Here is a 22,303-nt window from a genome sequence, read left to right as displayed (position 1 = left end):
AAAGGGGAAGCCTTTTCGGACCGAGATGAGGAAAAACTTCTTCACACAGAGAGTGGTAAATCTGTGGAATTCTCTGCCACAGGAAACAGTTGAGGCCGGTTCATTGGCTATTTTTAAGATGAAGTTAGATATGGCCCTTTTTGCTAAAGGGATCAGGGGGTATGGAGAGAAAGCAGGTACAGGGTTCTGAGTTGGATGATCCGCCATGATCATACAGAATGGCGCTGCAGGCTTGAAGGGCCGAACGACCTACTCCAGCACCTATTTACTATGTTTCTACCACAGGACTAAGTTCACCTCTCTCACAGGGAGGGGGCTCACTCAGCTGTGTGGATGTGCTGCGTCTTTGTCCTGAGCCGTGGTTTCTTGCTGAAGATCCGGCGATGGTCAGAAGCTGTGGAAGCATCCGATGCGCAAATGAGGAACCAACCGCTGGGTGCAAATCACAAGGAGAATAGAGGCTCTATATGAGGAATTCAAATCCCTCCGACATTCCCACCTTCTCTACATCCTTCCTTCCCTCCTTTCTTTTCCCCTCTCTACCCCTCCGATCCCTCTCTCCATCGTCTAAATTTATTCTCCCTCATCTCTCCCCTGCATTCACACGATTCCTCTCTATATCGCTTTCTCTCTCCTCCCAATTCTCATCTCCGTTCCCCTCATTCCATCATCCCTTTCTTCACCCCGTTCGCTCACCGTCTCTTACCTCCCTGTTCCTCCCAATCTCTCTCCAATTCACCCATTTCAATTTCTCTCCTTTCTTCCTCCCTCCTTTCCCCGCCTCTATCGCTGTCAGTTCCCTCTGTTCCCACACTACCCCACTCTCTCCCTGACACCCCGCTTTTCTCTCCAATTTTCCCTTCTCACTCCTTCTCCCACCCCCCCTCTTCCTCCCCACTTTCACTGTTCTACCCCGCCACTGTAATCACTTTCTCCAAAGCCCCCATCCTCTCTCCTCCCCGCAACCCTCCGCCTGTTCTCGGTTCCTCTCTTTAACATCTGTCCATCTGGTGTCAGTCGGACACGCTTGTAAACACGGGCTTCCTCTGACAACGGCTGCTTCCCCTTTTGAGCTCAGAGAAGCAGAGAACCCTCGACAGGATGGACGACAGCGAGACTTACATGAATGTGAAGTTCACAAAAACGGATTCACCGTCTCCTTCCCGAGGTGAGTGGGGCAGAGAGACCGAGGCAGGGAGTTTCACTCTGTGCCTGATACCGGTTGTGTGTGATGTGACGGTGTGCAGGGACATTCACTCTGTGTCTGACCCCCGGGAGTGTGTGATGGGACGGTGTGGGGGGGAGATTCACACTGTGTCTGACCCCGGGAGTGTTAGATGAGACGGTGTGTGGAGGGTGATTCACTCTGTGTCTGACCCGGGGAGTGTGTGATGAGACGGTGTGGAGGGACATTCACTCTGTGTCTGACCCCGGGAGTGTGAGATGGGACGGTCCGGAGGGAGATTCACTCTGCATCTGACCCCGGGGGTGTGTGATGGGACTGTGTGGAGGGAGATTCACTCTGTGTCTGACCCCGGGAGTGTGTGATGGGACTGTGTGGAAGGAGCTTCTCTCTGTGTCTGACCTTCACTGTTCTGTCCCCAGCTGAATCTGATGTATCGTATGCGGAACTTAACGTCAAGACCCTCTCGGCGCCTCGGGACCCGGCTGATGGAGGTCAGATTCATCTTTGTTGCCCTGTCTGTGTTTAGCTGATGTGTCCAATCCTGTTGAGAGATCTCAGGAAAAACGTACAGTTGAGCCTAGTGATTCTCTGCTGGTGCATCACGATTGGGGGTTAGGGGGTTGTTTGGTGTACTTTGTGGGAGGGACAGTGGGGGTGGGGGGGTGCCGTGCGGAGTGAGAACCGGGAGGGGCAGTATGGAGGGTGCGCCATCGGATGAAAATAAATAATGTGAGAGATAATGAGAGATATGTTGGGAGATAATGAGTGAGAGAGAGAGAGAGAGAGAGAGAGAGAGAGAGAGAGAGAGAGAGAGAGAGAGAGAGAGAGAGAGAGAGAGAGAGAGAGAGAGAGAGAGAGAGAGAGAGAGAGAGAGAGCTAAGTTAGAAAAGGTAAAAGAAGATATGAGGTTGTTTTGGCAAGTAAGGCGAAAATAAATCTGAAGGGTTTCTACAGTTGTATTAATAGCAAAACGATAGTGAAGGACAAAATTGGTTTCTTAGAGAGTCAGAGTGGACAGCTACGTATGGAGCCGAAGGAGATGGGGGAGATTTTGAACAATTTATTTTCTTCGGTGTTCATTAAGGAGAAGGATATTGAATTGTTTAATGTAACGGAAAAAGGTAGGGAAGTTATGGAAACTATGAAGATTAAAGAGGAGGAAGCACTGGGCTTTTTAAGGAATATAAAAGTGGATAAATCTCCGGTCCTGACAGGATATGTCCTTGGACATTGAGGGAGGTTAGTGTACAAATAGCAGGGGCTCTGACAGAAATATTTCAAATATCATTAGAAACGGTGATGGTGCCGGAAGATTGGCGTATTGCTCATGCGGTTCCATTGTTTAAAAAGGGTTCTAAGAGTAAACCTAGCAATTATAGGCCTGCAAGTTTGACGTCAGTGGTGGGTAAACTAAGGGAAAGTATTCTTAGAGATATTATATATACTTATCCGGATAGACAGGGTCTGATTAGGAACAGTCAACATGGATTTGAGCGTGGAAGATCATGTTTGACTAATCTTATTGAATTTTCTGAAGAGGTTGCGAGTAAAGTTAACGCGGGTAAGGCAGTGGATGTTGTCTATATGGACTTCAGTAAGGCCTTTGACAAGGTTCCGCACAGAAGGTTAGTTAGGAAGGTTCAATCGTTAGGTATTAATATTGAAGTAGTAAAATGGATTCAGTGGCTGGATGGGAGATGCCAGAGAGTAGTGGTGGATAACTGTTTGTCAGGTTGGAGGCCGGTGACTAGTGGTGTGCCTCAGGGATCTGTACTGGGTGCTGATCTGGATATAGGGTGTTAAATTGGATGAGTCAATATGCTAGGTAGGTGGCGTTGTGGATAATGAAGTAGGTTTTCAAAGTTTGCAGAGAGATTTAGGCCAGTTAGAAGAGTGGGCTGAGAGATGTCAGATGGAGTTTAATGCTCATAAGTGTGAGGTGCTACATTTTGGAAGGAATATTCCAATAGGACATACATGGTAAATGGTAGGGCATTGAAGAATGCAGTAGAACAGAGTGATCTAGGAATAATGCTGCATAGTTCCTTGAAGGTGGAAGCTCATGTGGATAGGGTGGTGAAGAAAGCTTTTGGTATGCTCGCCTTTATAAGTCAGAGCATTGTGCATAGGAGTTGGGATGCAATGTTGGAATTGTACATGGCATTGGTTAGGCCGAATTTGGAGTATTGTGTACAGTTCTGGTCAACAAATTTTACGAAAGATGTCAACAAAATGGAGAGAGTACAGAGAAGATTTTCTAGAATGTTAACTAGGTTTCAGCACCTAAGTTAGAAGGAAAGATTGAACAAGTTTGGTCTTGACAGAGGTATTTAAATTATGAGGGGGATGGATAGAGTTGACGTGGATATTTTTTTTTCTATTGAGATTAAGGGAGAATCAAACAAGAGTTGAAACTTAGGGGAGCTAAAGTTTAACGGTAACTTGAGGGGGAATTTCATTACTCAGAGATTGGTAGCTGTGTGTTATGAGCTTCCAGTAGAAGTGGTAGAGGCATGTTCGGTATTGTCAATGAAAGCAGAATCGGATCGGTATATGGACAAGAATGGAATGGAGGGTTATGGGCTGAGTGCGGGTCAGTGGGATTAGGTGAAAGTTAGCGTTCGGCTCGGACCAGAAGGGCGGAGATGGTCTGTTTCTGTGGTATAATTGTTATATGGTTATATCGTTATATGCTTTGTTTGAAGAGAGAGTTCTATGAGAAGCGTCGGTGAGGGGACAGCACGGAATTAAGCCATAACCGCCCTCTCCCTTTTCAAACCCCACTCTTTTTTCCCTCTTTCCTTCCTCTCTCCCCTCCATTATCTCCTCGTTTTCCCTATTATCTCCCACAGTCCCCTTCACCCTCTCTCATTTCCCCTTCTCTCTCCCTTCTTTCCTCTTATCACAGTTACCGTCTCTAACACTCTCGGTGTTCCCCCTTGCAATTTCCCTCTCTCTCCGCTCTCTCTCTCGCCCTTTCCCTTCCGCCCCTCCCGGACTTCCAACTGCTCCCTGTCCCTAAATTTTCCGCTCATCTCCCCACGCGCCTTCTCCTCCTGCCCATCCGCGCCTCTCTTCCTACCCTCGACCGTCTCTCCTCTCGCTCTTCTCTCTCTCTCAAATTCTCTTATTCTCTCATCCCCATCAGTCTCCCACTTTTCTCCTCCCCTAACTCTCCCTTCTCTACCCACTCTCTTTCGCTGTCTCTCACACCTCTGCCCCCTCACTGTTCTCGATTCTCTCTCCCTCTCACTTTAACCCCGTTCTCCCTTCCCATTCTTTCACTCGCATCTTTCCACTCATCGCCCCTGTCGCTCTCTCCCCCTCTCAGTCCGTTGCTCTTCTCTGTTCTGCCTCCCTGAGTCTCTCCGCGCTCTCCCCTTCTCCCTCACCCCCACTCTCGCTGTCTCATCCCCTTTCTCCCCATCACCTATTCCTCTCTCTCTCCTCTCTCTCTCCCGACACCCTCCCCCCTTCTCCTCCGCTCTCACTGTTCCTTATCTACCCATTCGACTCGCTCTCTCTCTCTCTCTCTCTCCTAGAAGGTCTGAACTCCACCTACTCAGAGCTGAACTTTAGGAAAGAGGAAACCCGCATCGATGAGGACGAAGAACCTTCCATTTCCTCAGGACCCGGCAGGATGACAACCACTGCACAAACAGGTCAGAGTTCACAGCGATCACGTCAGTCTGGAGGGGTCACGTGCCATACTCCCAAGTGCACAAGTTTCTAATGCATCTGTCTCGACCACTTCCTCTGCCAGCTCGTTCCACTGACTGACCACCATCTGGGTTAAAAAAGGTTGTCACTGGCTCCCCAATGAAATCTCTGTCTGTGAAGTAAATAAATTGTCGATGGGTGAATTAGAAACATAGAAAAGATACATCACAATACAGGCGCTTCGGTCCACAAAGTAGTGCCGAACATGCCCCTACCTAGGAGATACCTAGGCTTTACCCATAACCCTTTAATTTTCTAAGTTCCTTGTAGCCATCCAGGAGTCTCTTAAAAGACCCAGTCGTTTCCGCCTCCACCACCGCCATCGACAGCCCATTCCACGCACTCACCACTCTGTGCGTAAACAAAACCTGCCCTCTATACTTACTTCCAAGTACCTTAAAACCATGCTGTTACATACCCCGTAAATGGGTGTCTGACCAGCAGAGAAAGGAGAATCCGTTGGAGTCTCGTTGTACTATATTCGAAAGTGTTTATTAGTAAAATAAGAAAATCGATACCAATAATGCCAATATATAGATAACTATAGTTAGCAGTAATATACCTAAAAGTGTAGGATTAATAATAAGCAAGCTCTATCGATGTCTAGGGGTAAATGAATTGTCATAAAAAAGTATAAAGTTCAGTTCAGTTCATGCGTGCTGATGTAGTTATGGTAGTTGTGTTGTAATCGTTGGAGAGGGGGAGAGAGAGAGAGAGAGAGAGAGAGAGAGAGAGAGAGAGAGAGAGAGAGAGAGAGAGAGAGAGAGAGAGAGAGAGAGAGAGAGAGAGAGAGAGAGAGAGAGAGAGACAGAGAGACAGAGAGACAGAGAGAGACAGAGAGAGCTAGAGAGAGAGCTAGAGAGAGAGAGAGAGAGAGAGAGAGAGAGAGAGAGAGAGAGAGAGAGAGAGAGACAGAGAGACAGAGAGAGAGAGAGAGCTAGAGAGAGAGCTAGAGAGAGAGAGAGAGAGAGAGAGAGAGAGAGAGACAGAGAGAGAGAGAGAGAGAGCTAGAGAGAGAGCTAGAGAGAGAGAGAGAGAGAGAGAGAGAGAGAGAGAGAGAGAGAGAGAGAGAGAGAGGAGAGAGAGAGAGAGAGAGAGAGAGAGATGTAACAGCAACTGCTGCAGCAGGCAAACATTTTTACTCCTTTCTTAATCCGTCGTGTCATTGTGGCCATTCAATTATGACGCTCTGTCATTCAGATAGACCGTTCTTCTGTGGTGGACTCGGCACTCTGGCATGAGTGAACACACACACAAGCTGTAACATTGTGTGTTTAACTGACCGATCTCCTGGTTCGGTCACCGATGCCCTCACCTTTCCTGTGGGTTCCAACACTCAATCAGTGTCCACTCGTGTGTCTCCTGGTGTGTCTGAAGGGTGTCTCCCCAGACCTCACTTTTATCCCTACTCACGGGGTCTCAGTTGTCAATCAATTTTGAATGGCTGTGTCCATCAAACCAGCCCACTCCAGCTGTCCACTGAGGAATGTTAATGAACAGAATGGTACAAGATAAATAACCCTCTCAGAAGTCATAATACGGTGAATCAACAAGTCTCTCTCACTCTCTTATCTCTCTGTTATCTGCAGCAGATGTTCTTGATTGTTTTCTTTTCCATCTCTCTCTCTCTCATGAGCAGAGGATTCAGGAGCGATGCCAGACTTAGAACTGATCGTCCTAAGTAACTTGGAACGAGGTTACTCGGACACGAGTCAACCAACGAACTGGCAGCTCCTTCTTGTTATCACAGGGTCTTTATCCCGCATTTTCTAATGGGAAGCAGGTGTGTGTAGTTCCGTGGAACCTGGGAGTGATTGGAAATTAAGATTCAAGATTCAAAAACTTTCTTGTCATTCCAACCATACATCAGCTCTGCAGGGCAGAATGAGACAGAGTTTTCCCGGGGCAAGTTTAATCATAGCATAACAAACGCAACAATAAATAGTAAACACAACAATAAATAGTAAAACACAACAGCCACATGTCGGTTAAAATCAAGTTATAAGTGTCCAGTGCAAGTTAAATGTATCCAAAGCAGAGTCAGGTAGAGCAGCTATTTAGCAGTCTGACTGCCTGTGGGAGGAAGCTGTTTAGTAGCCTTGTGGTTTTAGTTTTGATGCTCCTGTAGCGTTTACCTGATGGCAGAAGATCAAAGAGTTTATGGAGAGGGTGTGAGGCATCTTTCATGATGTACCGTGTCTTCTGGAGGCATCGACTCTGAAAGAGGTCTTGGACAGAGAGCAGGGAGACACCAATAACTTTCTCTGCTCCTCTAAACACCCTCTGCAAGGCTTTTTTTGTCGGCAGCACTGCAGCTGGAGTACCAGGTTGTGAGGCAAAAGGTCAGCACGCTATCAAGCACGCCTCTGTAGAATGTAGTTAAGATGTTAGTGGGGAGTGATGCTTGTTTAAGTTTCCTCAGAAAGTTCAATCTCTGCTGGGCCCGTTTCACAATCCCAGGGGTGTTCCTGGACCAGGTGAGATTGTCGGAGATGTGCACGCGAAGGAATTTGATGTTTTCCACTCTCTCCACTGTGAAGCCGCTGATGATGATGGGTGTATGCTCAGGCTGCGACCGTGATTGAGACCTGTCTCCTAAGGTAAATAGCAAGGTGCCAGAAGGGACCACGACGGTCACGGCTGCAGAAAAGGTGGACGCCATGGAGGAATTGTCTACGGAATCTCTGTGTGTGGAGATTAGGAACAGGAAGGGATCAATAACTTTATTGGGCGTTTTTCTTTATAGGCCGCCCAATAGTAGCAGGGGTATGGAAGAGCAGATAGAGAAATAAATCCTGGAAAGGTGCAATAGGAGATTTTAATTTCCGAAATATCGATTGGTATTTCCCTAGATCTATTGGGAAATTAACCCGGTCAGGTGTCAGATCTCTCAGCTGGAGAGAATTATAGAGGTAGTGATCATACTTCTACCTCTTTTACAATAGCATTGGAGAGAAATAGGAACAGATATGTTAAAAAGCGTTTAATTGGAGAAAGGGAAAATTATGAGGCTATCAGGCATGAATTTGGAAGCTTAAATTGGAAGTATATGTTCGCAAGGAAATGTAAGGAAGTAAGATGGCAGATATTCAGGAGTTAGTTGTGTGGAGTTCTGCATAGGTACGTTCAAATGAGACAGGAAAGTTATGGTAGGGTACAGGAACCGTGCTGTACAATAGCTGTAATAAATCTAGTCAAGAGGAATAGAAAAGCTTAGAAAAACTCCAGAGAGCAAGGTAATGTTAGAGATCTGGAAGATTATAAGTCCAGCAGGAAGGAGCTTAAGAAGGAAATGAGGAGACCCTGAACGGGCCATGAGAAAACCTTGGCGGGCAGGATTAAGGAAGACCCCAAGGCAGTCCACAAGAATGTGAAGAGTAAGAGGATAAGACGTGAAAGATTAGGACATATCAAGTGTGACACTAATACTAAATAAATTACAGCCTCTCCTCTTGTAGGCCTGTTTACATATTGTGTCAAAAAACTTTTCAGAAGAGACCTAGCAAACTCCACCCCTGCTAAACCCCTTGCTCTAGGGAGATGCCAATCGATATTTGAGAAATTAATATCTCCCATATCCGGCAAAACTTCGTCCTCTTAACCGTGGTCCTGAAAATCCCTCTCCCACACCTGCTCCACAGGGAGGTGTTGATGCTCCAGGGTAATGGAGCCGGACGGCGTCGCCAATGCCGAGTTGGGCATTGCAGCGTGGAGCTCCCTTATCTCAGCGCTCCACCAGGGAAGCTCGTCCCGTGAGGGCCGGTCACAACTGGATTTCGGTAGTTCCGGAGCGAGGCGTGGATAGGGAGGGAGGGTTGGAGGTGAAGGTTCAGAAGGGTGAAAGGCACGTTCAAGGAGGAAGGAGTAAAGGAAAATGTGAGGTGGATGAGGAAATATGAGGGAAGAGGATCAAAGAAAATGATTAAGGTAGGTAAAAGAGGGAGGGTGTAGAGGAGAGAGGAACTGAAGAGGGAAGGTGCGTGACAGGGAAGTCGTGAAGGGGGGAGGGGAGGTAAGGGGGACAGAAGGACCCAGTGCGAGGCGATGGTGAAGAGAGAAGTGAGGGACTGAGGGAGACGGAAGAAAGAGGAAGAGTGGGAGAGAGAAGAGAGAAGGTGTGATGGGAGAGAATGGGAGGCGGGTGAAGAGCCGAAGGAGATGAAGGTGGACATTCAGAAGGGACGGGGGAATAGAGAAACCATCGGTAGCTGTTCAAGCACATCTGCGCGTCAAGGCAACAGGAGTGTCGGTCGTGGAGAGAAGAAAAAGTGAGGGGCAGATGGGGGAGCGAGTGGAATAATATAATGGGGAAGAGGAGACAGCGGAGCAAAGGTGGGCGAGAGGAGGTAGAGAAAAGAGCAAGTGTTGAGGAGGGGAAGGAGATGGGATAGAAAGTGAGAGAGAGAATGGTGGGAGGGAAAGGGAGAATGACAAGAGGAGAGTGGGGAAAGCTTGTCGAGGGAGATCGAGAGGAAGTGACAGAGAACGCTACGGAATAAGGAGGGAGGGAGATGGAGAGTGCGCCACAGGACGAGGAAAGCGAGGAAAGCCTGTGGAAGGAAGGAGTTTCGAGGTGAGCTGTTCACCTCACTCGGAGGGATGGGGTTCACTCACATCGGCGGGTTTTGGGTGGATCTCCTGCTTTTTCACAGACAGGGAGTCTGAAGCCCCGGCCATGAGCGGGAGCAATGGGAGCATCCAATGCTTAAAACAGGAACCAAATGTGGGTACATTTGTACCGGATAATTCAGGCTCAGTGTGATTGAGAAAATCCATTGGACGTTCCCTCCTTCCTCATTCCTGCCCTCCGTTTCAACTCACCTCCTCCAAATCCTTTCCGTTCTATGTCCCTCCTTCGATTCCACATTCCCTCAGTCCTCCCAGAATCCACCTTCCATCTCCACAGCGCTCTCCATCCTTCCTCTCCTCCTCTCCACTGTCTTGTTCCACCGCGATCTCCATCCTTCCTGTCCTCCTCTCCGCTGTCTTCTTCCACCGCGATCTCCATCCTTCCTCTCCTCCTCTCCGCTATTTTGTTTCACCCCGATCTATATCCTTCCTCTCCGCCTCTCTGCTGTCTTGTTCCATCCCGATTTCCATCCTTCCTCTCCTCCTCTTCGCTGTCTTGTTCCACCGCGATCTCCATCCTTCCTCTCCTCCTCTCCGCTATCTTGTTCCACCCCGATCTCCATCCTTCCTCTCCTCCTCTCCGCTGTCTTGTTCCATCCCGATTTCCATCCTTCCTCTCCTCCTCTCCGCTGTCTTGTTCCACCCCGATCTCCATCCTTCCTCTCCTCCTCTCCGCTATTTTGTTTCACCACGATCTCCATCCTTCCTCTCCTCCTCTCCGCTGTCTTGTTCCACCCTGATTTCACTCTCTCACCTCCGTTCACCGGCCCGCACTCTGTTCCCAATCACTGTCCAACTCTGCCGCCTTTATTTCTCTAAGTCTCACCCTGTCTGCTCATTTTCCCCATCTCCATCAATCCTTCCTCCCTCCTCTCCCCTCACAACCTTCTCTCGCTCCCTTCTCCCCAGTCTGTCCATTGTCACCCACCTCTATTTCTCACCGACACTGAATCCTCCCCTCTTTCTCCCCACTCTGATTACTCTTCCCTCGACTTCTCTCATTTTTCACGATCACCCTCTGCAACACCCTCAATTTCTCTGCTTCCCGCAGTTCCTGCTCCTGATCTAGGTTGCTCTATTCATCAGCTCTTCATCCGGCGTTGGTTGGTACCAATCGAACCCACTTGGTAACACAGGCTTCCTCTGACAACAGTTGCTTCTCCTATCTGCGCTCAGAGACGCAGAGAATCCTTGGCAGGATGGACCGGAGCAAGAGTTACATGAATGTGAAGTTGGGAAAAACTGACTCACGGTCTCCTTCCCGAGGTGAGTGGGGCAGAGAGACAGGCGACAACTCTATTCTTCAGCTTATCCCCGGTGTGTGTGATGGGACGGTGTGGCGGGAGCTTCACTCTGTATCTGAACCCCGGGAGTGTGTGATGGGACGTTGTGGGGGGAGATTCACTCTGTGTCTGACCCCGGGATTGTGTGATGGGGCAGTGTGCAGGGAGCTTCACTTTGTCTCTAACCCTCGCTGTTCTGTCCCCAGCTGAACCTGATGTATCGTACGCAGAAGTTAATTTCAAGACGCCCTCGGCGTCCCGGGTCCGGACAGATCGAGGTCAGTTTTGTCTTTGTTCTTTTGAGGAGCGAGCGCTGTGGGATGGTTTGAGGAGAGTGGGCAGTGAGAAGGGTCGGCGAGGAGAGGTAGCATGGTGTGTGCCGTGTGGAGGAAGGGACGATGAGCAGCGAGCGCTGTGGGATGGTTTGAGGTGAGTGGGCTGTGAGAAGGGTCGGTGAGGAGAGGTATCATGGGGTGTGTCGTGTGGAGGAAGGGACGATGAGCAGCGAGCGGCGTGGGATGGTTTGAGGTGAGTGGGCTGTGAGAAGGGTCGGCGAGGAGAGGTAGCATGGGGTGTGCCGTGTGGAGGAAGGGGCGATGAGGAGCGAGCGCTGTGGGATGGTTTGAGGTGAGTGGGCTGTGAGAAGGGTCGGTGAGGAGAGGTATCATGGGGTGTGTCGTGTGGAGGAAGGGGCGATGAGGAGCGAGCGGCGTGGGATGGTTTGAGGTGAGTGGGCTGTGAGAAGGGTCGGTGAGGAGCGGTATCATGGGGTGTTCCGTGTGGAGGAAGGGGCGACGAGGAGCGAGCGCTGTGGGATGGTTTGAGGAGAGTGGGCAGTGAGAAGGGTCGGTGAGGAGAGTTATCATGGGGTTTTCCGTGTGGAGGAAGGGGCGATGAGGAGCGAGCGGCGTGGGATGGTTTGAGGAGAGTGGGCTGTGAGAAGGGTCGGTGAGGAGAGGTAGCATGGGGTGTTCCGTGTAGAGGAAGGGGAGGTGAGGAGTGAGCGCTGTGGGTTGGGGTTGCGGAGATGAGTGAGCGCCGTGTCAGTGTGGTGAGGAGGGACACAGTTGGAGAGACGGTGAGGAGGGAGCGTGGTATGAATCTATAAACGCTCGCACTTTTCTTAACCCCTCTCTCATTTCCTTTTTCCCCTTCCCACCCCTCACTCACCTCTTCACACCCTCTCCGCTCTCCCTCTCTCTCTTCCTCCATCTCCCCGTTTTAACCACTGTCGCCCACAAGTCCCGTTCTCCTCACCCTCTCTCATTGCTCCTCTCCCTATCATCACTCCTCTATCACAGTCACCGTCTCTACCACTCTCCTTCTCCCACTCGCGCTCTTTCCTTCTCTCTCCGTTCCCTCTCATCCTTTGCCGTCCGCCCACCGCCCCCGCCGGTCTTCCAAACTCACTGTTTCCCTAAATTTGCCCCTCAACTTCCCTCACGCCCTGTCCTCCTCTCTATCCACGGCTCTCTTCCTTTCCCCGACGCGCTCTCCCCTCACTCTTCTCACTCTCTCTCAAATTCTCTTTTTCTCTCTTTCCCATCCCTCCACACTTTTCCCCCTCACTCTCCCTTCTCTATCCCCCTTTCTTTCGCCCTCTTCTCACACCTCCCACTGCACTCTCCCTGTTCCTTACTCTCCCCTCTCTCTCCCCCTCTGTCTCCGCCCCTTTCACCCCGTTCTCCCACCCCATTCTTTCTCTTACATCTTCCCGCCCATCGCTCCTGTCGGCACCTCCCCCTGTCTGCCCATCGCTCTCCTCTGCTGCCCCACCCGAGTCTCTCCTGTCTCCACCCCTGTCCCCCACCCTGTCTTCCTCATTCTCACTTTCTCTCTCCGTCACTTGCCTCTCTCTCTCTTCTCACCGTTCTCTATTCTTTCTCTTCGCGACACCCTCCCACATTCTCTAACACTCTCGCTCTCTTTCTTATCTGCTCTCTCTCTCTCTCCCAGACGGTCTGAACTCCACCTACTCTGAGCTGAACTTTCGGAATGAGGAACCCCGCATCGCTGAGGACGAAGATCCTCCCATTTCCTCGGGACCCGACGGGTTGTCAACCACTGCACAAACAGGTCAGAGTTCACTGTGATGACGTCAGTCTGGAATGTCATACTCCCAAGTGCCCAAGTTCCTAATGCATCTGCCTGGAACAATTCCTCTGTCTCCCATAGCCTGACCACCATCAGAGTAATAAAACTTGGCACCTCAATTAATCCCTGTCTGTGATGTATCTAAAAGATCTAGATGAATTTGCAGATGGGTGGGTTAGAAACCTAGAAACATAGAAAATATACATCATAATACAGGCCCTTCGGCCCACAAAATTGACCGCATGTCCCTAGCTTAGAAAACCTATGCTTTACCCATAGCTCTCTATTATTCTAAGTTCGATGCAACCGTCCAAAAGTTTCTTAAAATACCTTATCGTTTCCACCTCCACCGCCGCCGCCGACAGCCCATTCCATGCACACACCGCTCACTGAGTTAAAACACTTACAGCTGACATCCCCTCTTTGCCTCCTTCCATGCACCTTAAAACCAGGCCCCCTCGTGCTAGCCATTTCCGCCCTGGGGAAAAGCCTCTAACTATCCACAAAAGCAATGCCTCTCGTAACATTATACATCTCTATTAGTTCACCTCTCATCCTCCGTCGCTCCAAGGAGAAAAGGCCGAGTTCACTCAACCTATTCTCATCAGGCATGCTCCCGAAACCAGGGAACATCCTTGTAAATCTCCTCTGCACCCTTCCTATGGTTTCCACCTTTTCCCAAGGCGACCAGGACTGAGCACAGTACTCCAAGTGGGGTCTGAACAGGATCCTATACAACTGCAAAATAACCACTCGGCTCTTAAATTTATATAAATGATGTGCATGAAATTGTATATGTTAGATGTAGATGTAGATTGTTAGTAGGTTTGTAGATGATACGCGAGAGGCGGCGCTGTGGAGAGCGGAAAAGGCTGGCAGAGAATTCAGTGGGACGTCGCTGAGTTACAGATATGGCTTGGAGACGGGGATATGGAGCTTAACAGGAACAAACCTAAAATGTTGCATGAACATTGACTTCCGTTAATGCTCCTCCCCTTCTTACCCCATCCCTGACATATTTAGTTGTTTGTTTTATTCTCTCTCTCAGCCCATCACTCTGCTGGTTCTCCATCTCCCTCTGGTGCTCCCCTCCCCCTTTCTTTCTCGTTAGGCCTCCCGTCCCATGATCCTTTCCCTTCTCCAGCTCTGCATCTCTTTTGCCAATCACCTTTCCACCTCTTTGCTTCATCCCACCCCCTCCGGTCTTCTCCTATCATTTCGCATTTCCCCCTCCCCTTCCTGCTTTCAAATCGCATAGTATCTTTCCTTCTCGCTAGTCGTGACGAAAGGACTCGGCCTGAAACGTCGACAGTGCTTCTTCCTATAGATGCTGCCTGGCCTGCTGTGTTCCACCAGCGTTTTGTGTGTATTGTCTTTATTAGTCGGGGCATTGAGTACAAATGCCAGGGAATTATGTTGCAACTTTATAAAAATCACTAGTCAGGCTGAATCAGGCGTATTGTATACATTTCTGGTCACCCCATTATCGGAAGGATGTCAGGGCTGGGGAGCCTCCGGAGAGGTTTAACAGTAATCTGCCGGGATTCGGTGGCGTGTGTTACAACGGAAGGTCGGACACCTGGGTCGCTACCTCTGGAGCGGAGGAGGCTCAGGGGAGATCTGATAGGTCAGACACCTGTCAGCCTTTGCCAAGTCAAGGAATTGGGACTGTCGGGGATGACGGCTGAAAGTCGATGAGATTGAGAGAGGGAGGGGGGTGAATGTGGTGGAAGGAGAAAGGGCGGATGGTGGGTGGGAGGGAGTCCAATTGGGGAAGATGTCTGAATTCACACACACGCTGAATGGTCTCTCTACAGGTGCGCAGAAACAGGCGCCGAAGCAGAACACCGGAAATAGATCCTGCCGTAAGAACTGTCTACTCTGCCTAGTTACGTTCGGTCTCGTCGGGATAGTGGCCGGGCTCTCGATCTATGGTGAGTCGAACGGAACTTGTTGACGGTGAACACAATATGAGTGAGACTGAAGTTCTGGAGTATGTTGATATGACGGAAGAGTCTGTGTTGAATTTGGTAAAATGCAGTAAGACGGAATATTCCCCAAGCTGTTCCACGAGGCGAGGGAAGAGTTTGCTGAGCCTCTGAGTAGTATCTTTATGTCCTCGTTGCCTAAGGGAATGGTACCGGGGAACTGGAGGGAGGGGAATGTTGTCCCCTTGTTCAAAAAAGTTAGTAGGGATAGTCTGTGTAACTTTGGACAAGTAATCCTTACGTCTGTGGTGGGAAAGTTCTTGGAAAAGATTCTTAGAGATTTGATCTGTGGGCATTTCGAAAATCATGGTCTGATAAAAGACAGACAGCATGGCTTTGTGAAGAGCAGACTGAGCCTAACAAGTCTGATATAGTTTTTTGAGGAGGTGACCAGGCATATAGATGAGGGTAGTGCAGTGGACGTGATCTACATGGATTTTAGTAAGGCATTTGACAAGATTCCACAAAGTAGGCTTATTCAGAAAGTCAGAAGGCATGGGATCCAGGGAGGTTTGGCCAGGTGGATTCAGAATTGGCTTGCCTGCAGAAGGCAGAGGGTCGTGGTGGAGGGAGTATATTCAGATTAGAGGGTTGTGACTAGTGGTGTTTCACAAGGATCATTTCTGGTACCTCTACTTTTCGTGATTTTCATTAACGACCTGGATGTGGGGGTAGAAGCGTGGGTTGGCAAGTTTGCAGACGACACAAAGGTTGGTGTTGGTCTGGATAGTGCAGAGGTTTGTCTGAGACTGCAGAGAGATGTTGATAAGATGCAGAAGTGGGCTGAGAAGCGGCAGATGGTGTTCAAACCGGAGAAGTGTGAGGTGCTACACATTGGAAAAACAAACATCAAGACATAGTACAAAGTAAGTGGCAGGATACTTGGTAGTGTGGGGGAGCAGAGGGATCTGGGGGTACATGTCCACAGATCCCTGAAAGATACTTCACAGGTTGATAGGGTAGATAAGAAAGCTTATGGAATGATAGCTTTCATAAGTCGGGGGATAGAGTTTAAGAGTCGCAAGGTAATTATGCAGCTCTGTAAAACTCTGGTTAGGCCATACTTGGACTACTGTGTCCAGTTCCGGTTACCTCAGTACAGGAAGGATGTGGAAGCACTGGAAGGGTACAGAGGAGATTTAACAGGATATTGCCTGGTTTAGACAATATGCATTATGATCAGAGATTAAGGGAGCTAGGGCTTTACTCTTTGGAGAGAACAGAATGAGAGGAGACAAGATGGAGGGAGACAATATATTAAGAGGAAGAAACAGAGTGGACAGCCACTGCCTCATCCCCAGGGCACCACTACTCAATACAAGAGGACATGGCTTTAAGGTAAGGGGAGGGAAGTTCAAGGGGGATATTAGTTGAAGGATTTTAACTCAGAGCGTGGTTGGTGCATGGAATGCAGTGCCTGAGTCAGTGGCGGAGGCAGATACACTAGTGAAATTTAATAGACTTCTAGATAGGTATATGGAGTAATTTAAGGTCGTGGTTTATAAGTGAGGCGGGTTTAAGGGTCAACAAAACATTGTGAGCCGAACGGACTGTACTGTACTATTCTATGTTCTATGTTCTATAACACGGATACACACCTAACCGTGATAAAAACACGGTCTTTACAATAACAAAATCAAGACTCGTCCTGACACCGACACGCTATTCACCACAACATGATAACTCACCGGAGCATGGCCACGACCTTCAACGAGACACAAATGCACTCCTAACCGCGACACTGACACGAACATCGCCGTGACACACATATGGCAGTCTCACTGACCGCAACGTACCCATCACTACAATGGACATGCTCCTGACGGTGCTTCTTTCTTTCTTTTTAATTTTTTTTATTGATTTTCATACAAAACATAGTAACAGTAATATAGAGAGATTGGGAATAGATAGTTAATAGAGCAGTATATACAAGTATAAATTGTAGATAACACAAATGTACAAACCCTCCCAAACTCATCCTGTATTTGTATAGAAGAAAGAAAAAAAAAACAACTTGAAATAAAAACTAACGAACTTGCAAATTAAACTAAAAAATCCTAGGATATTATATTATAACGGATATAACGAGACCTATCAACAACTCCACTCCTCTTTCCAAATATTTAAGGGTAATAAAAAACGGTCAGGAAAAGTCGATTTAGCTCATATGAAAGTGTTGAATAAATGGTCTCGAGCTTTCTTCAAATTTAATCGAAGGGTCAAAAATAAAACTTCTGATCTTCTCTAAATTAAGACAAGATATAGTTTAGGAAAACAATTGGAATGTAGTTGGATGACTCATCTCTTTCCAGTTCAATAAATTGGATCTTCTAGCCATTAATGTAACAAATGCAATCATCCAAGGAGCTGATGGGGATAAATAACTTTTATCCACCATTGGTAAGGCAACAATTGCAGAAGTAGTGGGAGGATGTAAATGAATACTCCTCACTGTTGAAATAATACCAAAAAATATCTTTTCAATATTTCTCCAAATAGAGCAAGACCAGAACATGTGAGTCAAAGAGGCTGCTTTGGAATGGCATCTATGACAGATAGGATTAATGTGGGAGTAAAAACGAGCAAGTTTGTCCTTAGACATATGGGCCCGATGCACCACTTTAAATTGTATAATTCTTAATTTTATCTCACACGTCACTGTAACACCCATCACCGAGACAGTATCACCCCTCAACATTAACACAGATGCACCGCTCACTGAGGCAATTACCCACCCCTCACCCTGACACTGGAAAGCCCCTTACCATGATTCTGACACCTAAATTCACAATGACACCGATATAGTCCTCTCCATCACACCGACACACACCTCAGCGTGACAATCGGACACACACCGTGGCCATAACATGCCTCTCACAGTGACACAGACACACTCCTCTCAACGAGACCAGCACCCACACATTACACAGCGACTCCACCCGCCGTGACATGACCAGACCCCTCACTCTGACACGATCACGACCTTCAACGAGACACAGATACACTCCTAACCGCGACCATCGCCGTGACACACACATGGAAGTCACACTGACCGCAACGCACCCCTCACTGTAATATAAATATGCCTCTGACGGTATTACTGATCAACTCCTCAAGGCAACACCGAAACACACCTCACAGTGACAGCGACACGTTCTTCACCGTGACACTGAGGTGCCGTACACCGTGACATCATCACGCTCCTCAACGTGATCCGCTCCGCTGCGCATCGCGACAAAGACTCAGAAGTAATTGGAATAGCCCTTACCGAGACAGTATCACCCCTCAACATAACACCGATGCACCGGTCACTCACGCAATTACCCACACCTCACCCTGACACAGGCAAAACTCTTAAAGTGATACAATCGCCTAAATTCACAATGACACCGACATAGTCCTCTCCGTAACACCGACACACATCTCAGCGTGACCCTCTCACACCCACCGTGGCTATGACATGTCTCTCACCGTGACACAGACATAAACCTCTCCGTGAGAACAGCACACAATGACACAGATACTCCACCCACGGTGACACCACAAGGCACCTCACCCTGAAATATTCCTCGTCTTGACATCGTGACACACTTCATTGTGACCCGGTACACCTCTCGCCGGGACACAGTAACTCCTATCATAGTGACTCCGACACGTCCGTCACAGCAACTCGGACAGGTTCCGGACGATTCTGATACCGACCCCTACGGTAACAACAACAAACCCTTCACCGGGACATTGATATACCCCTCAGCGTGACACAGACACGCACCTCCAGGTGGCGCCGACGCCTCTCACTGAGCAAACAGCTCATCATTCACTGTTCCACCCTTCACCGTCACATTGACACAACACTCTGTGACCCGTTCTGTAGCGTGACGCTGCCTCACGTGTCACTGTAAACAGTAAGCAACCTTCACCATCTCTCTCAGTATCACAGATTCGTCAGTGTAATATCACCTCCGACCGAAACTACCATGAGTTAAACTCAACCCTTCAATCCAAGCTTTCTGCGCTCAACTCTAATCTGTCCGTTCTTAAAGGAATGCACAGCGATCTCCGTCACCAGTTCACTGAGTTGGAAACGAAGTACAGATCTGTCAACGAAACCAAGGCTCGAATCTGTGAATTGTTGACCAGCAGAAGAGGTGAGGCATCATCCCCCTCTTTCACCCGCTCCTTATCACAGGGCAGGCATGGAGAGAGGAAGCGTCACTCTGTGATTGACATCAGGACTGTGTGAAGAGATGGTATAGAGGGTGATTCACTGTGTGTTTGACCCAGTGACTGTGTGATGGGGCTGCGTGGAGTAGGTGTCACTCTATCACTGAATCCAGGAGAGTGTGATGGGACGTTGTGGAGGTGGATTCACTCTGTGTCTGACCACGGGATTGTGAGACGTAACATTACAGCTTCACTCCATGTCTCACTCCGGGAAGGTCTGATGGGACAGTATAGATCTAGCTTCACTCTGAGTGTGACAGCGGGATTGTGTGATCTATCAGCGCCCAGAGAGATTCACCCCTTGTCTGACCCTTGAAATTTGTTATGGCATCGTGGAGAGGCAGGATCACTCAGAATCCGGGAGTGTGTGACGGGACGGTGCAGTGGGGGCTTCACGCTGTGTCTGGATCCGGGAGTGAGTGATGTAAGTTGCAGAAATGGATTAACACTGTGTTTGAATCTGGGAGTGTATAATGGGACGGTGTGGAGGGAGTTTCACTCTGTGTCTGACTGTCAGAGTGTGTAATGGGATCGTAGAGAGAGAGTTTCCGTGTCCGACACCGCGAGTGTTTGATAGGACAGTGCAGAGGGACGAACATTCTATGTGAAACAGGATTATGTGATTGGATATTGTGGAGGGAGTCTGACCCCGTGAAGGTGCCATGGAACGTTGTGGGCGAAACTTCGCTTTGTGTGAGAAAACAGAAGGGTGTGAAAGGACGGTTTAGAGAAAGCCTTACTCTGTGACTCGCCAGGAATTGTGTGATTGGGACGTAAGGAAGGAGATTCTCACTGTGTTAAACTCTGTATGTGTGATGACACGGTGCGGAGGAAGGTCCACTTTGTGTCTGGCTGCAAGAGTGTATGATTGTATGATGGGACGGTGTGAAAGGAGCGACACCTGCTGTCTGAGTCCGGGATGGGACGTTGTCAAGGGAGATTGTCTTTTTTTCTGATCCCAGTCGGTGCAATGGGAGTTATGGAGGGAGATTCACTGATTTTTTTCCGCCTGATTTGCAGAGCAAACGTGTCCTCAGAATTGGAATGAAAACGAAAATCGGTGTTATTTCATATCCACCTTTGAGAAACCTTATGATGGAGCGAGGGAACATTGTTCAAACTTTGATGCAAGGCTCCTCGAAATAAATTCCAACCAGGAAGAGGTCTGTGATTCCCGGAGTCTAACATAGACTGAATCATTCCACACCGTCCCATCACATACACTCGGGGTCAGACACAGAGTGCATCTCCCTCCACACCGTCCCATCACACACTCCCGGGGTCCGACACAGAGTGAAACTCCCTCCACACCGTCCCATCACACACTCCCGGGGTCAGTCACAGAGTGAATCTCCCTCCACACCGTCCCATCACACACTCCCGGGGTCAGACACAGAGTGAATCTCCCGCCACATCGTCCCATCACACACTCCCGGGGTCTGACACAGAGTGAATCTCCCTCCACACCGTCCCATCACACACTCCCGGGGTCAGACACAGAGTGAATCTCCCTCCACACAGCCCATCACACACTCCCGGTGTCAGACACAGAGTGAATCTCCCTCCACACCGTCCCATCACACACTCCCGGGGTCAGTCACAGAGTGAATCTCCCTCCACACCGTCCCATCACACACTCCCGGGGTCAGACACAGAGTGAATCTCCCTCCACATCGTCCCATCACACACTCCCGGGGTCTGACACAGAGTGAATCTCCCTCCACACCGTCCCATCACACACTCCCGGGGTCAGACACAGAGTGAATCTCCCTCCACACAGCCCATCACACACTCCCGGTGTCAGACACAGAGTGAATCTCCCTCCACACCGTCCCATCACACACACCCGGGGTCAGTCACAGAGTGAATCTCCCTCCACACCGTCCCATCACACACTCCCGGGGTCAGACACAGAGTGAATCTCCCTCCACATCGTCCCATCACACACTCCCGGGGTCTGACACAGAGTGAAGCTCCCTCCACACCGTCCCATCACACACTCCCGGGGTCAGACACAGAGTGAATCTCCCTCCACATCGTCCCATCACACACTCCCGGGGTCAGACACAGAGTGAATCTCCCTCCACACCATCCCATCACACACTCCCGGGGTCAGACACAGAGTGAATCTCCCTCCACATCGTCCCATCACACACTCCCGGGGTCAGACACAGAGTGAATCTCCCTCCACACCGTCCCATCACACACTCCCGGGGTCAGACACAGAGTGAATCTCCCTCCACATCGTCCCATCACACACTCCCGGGGTCAGACACAGAGTGAATCTCCCTCCACATCGTCCCATCACACACTCCCGGGGTCAGACACAGAGTGAATCTCCCTCCACATCGTCCCATCACACACTCCCGGGGTCAGACACAGAGTGAACCTCCCTCCACATCGTCCCATCACACACTCCCGGGGTCAGACACAGAGTGAATCTCCCTCCACATCGTCCCATCACACACTCCCGGGGTCAGACACAGAGTGAATCTCCCTCCACATCGTCCCATCACACACTCCCGGGGTCAGACACAGAGTGAATCTCCCTCCACACCGTCCCATCACACACTCCCGGGGTCAGACACAGAGTGAATCTCCCTCCACATCGTCCCATCACACACTCCCGGGGTCAGACACAGAGTGAATCTCCCTCCACATCGTCCCATCACACACTCCCGGGGTCAGACACAGAGTGAATCTCCCTCCACATCGTCCCATCACACACTCCCGGGGTCAGACACAGAGTGAATCTCCCTCCACATCGTCCCATCACACACTCCCGGGGTCAGACACAGAGTGAATCTCCCTCCACATCGTCCCATCACACACTCCCGGGGTCAGACACAGAGTGAATCTCCCTCCACACCATCCCATCACACACTCCCGGGGTCAGACACAGAGTGAATCTCCCTCCACATCGTCCCATCACACACTCCCGGTATCAGACACAGAGTGAATCTCCCTCCACACCGTCCCATCACACACTCCCGGGGTCAGACACAGAGTGAATCTCCCTCCACATCGTCCCATCACAAACTCCCGGGGTCAGACACAGAGTGAGTCTCCCTCCACACCGCCCCATCACACACTCCCGGGTTCAGACACAGAGTGAATCTCCCTCCACATCGTCCCATCACACACTCCCGGGGTCAGACACAGAGTGAATCTCCCTCCAC

The 22,303-nt window shown here is 49.5% G+C and overlaps 1 protein-coding gene across 1 annotated transcript in view; it reads left to right on the top strand.

The window, feature by feature from the left end:
* Positions 1-983: 983 nt before the first annotated feature.
* LOC140720487 (uncharacterized) overlaps positions 984-22,303 on the top strand; it is a 36,219-nt gene continuing 14,899 nt past the window's right edge. The window contains exons 1-9 of the mRNA XM_073035337.1: positions 984-1,168; positions 1,606-1,677; positions 4,729-4,848; positions 10,622-10,801; positions 11,025-11,096; positions 12,775-12,894; positions 14,730-14,846; positions 18,944-19,048; positions 20,145-20,287. Coding sequence (XP_072891438.1) covers positions 1,102-1,168; positions 1,606-1,677; positions 4,729-4,848; positions 10,622-10,801; positions 11,025-11,096; positions 12,775-12,894; positions 14,730-14,846; positions 18,944-19,048; positions 20,145-20,287 — 996 coding nt within the window. The 5' untranslated portion in view covers positions 984-1,101. The remainder of the gene's footprint in view (positions 1,169-1,605; positions 1,678-4,728; positions 4,849-10,621; positions 10,802-11,024; positions 11,097-12,774; positions 12,895-14,729; positions 14,847-18,943; positions 19,049-20,144; positions 20,288-22,303) is intronic.

This window comes from Hemitrygon akajei, unplaced genomic scaffold (genome assembly GCF_048418815.1).
Source record: "Hemitrygon akajei unplaced genomic scaffold, sHemAka1.3 Scf000043, whole genome shotgun sequence".
Lineage (NCBI taxonomy): Eukaryota > Metazoa > Chordata > Chondrichthyes > Myliobatiformes > Dasyatidae > Hemitrygon > Hemitrygon akajei.
The sequence above is the reverse complement of the archived record's forward strand: the minus strand, read 5'-3'. Positions and strand labels throughout refer to the sequence as shown.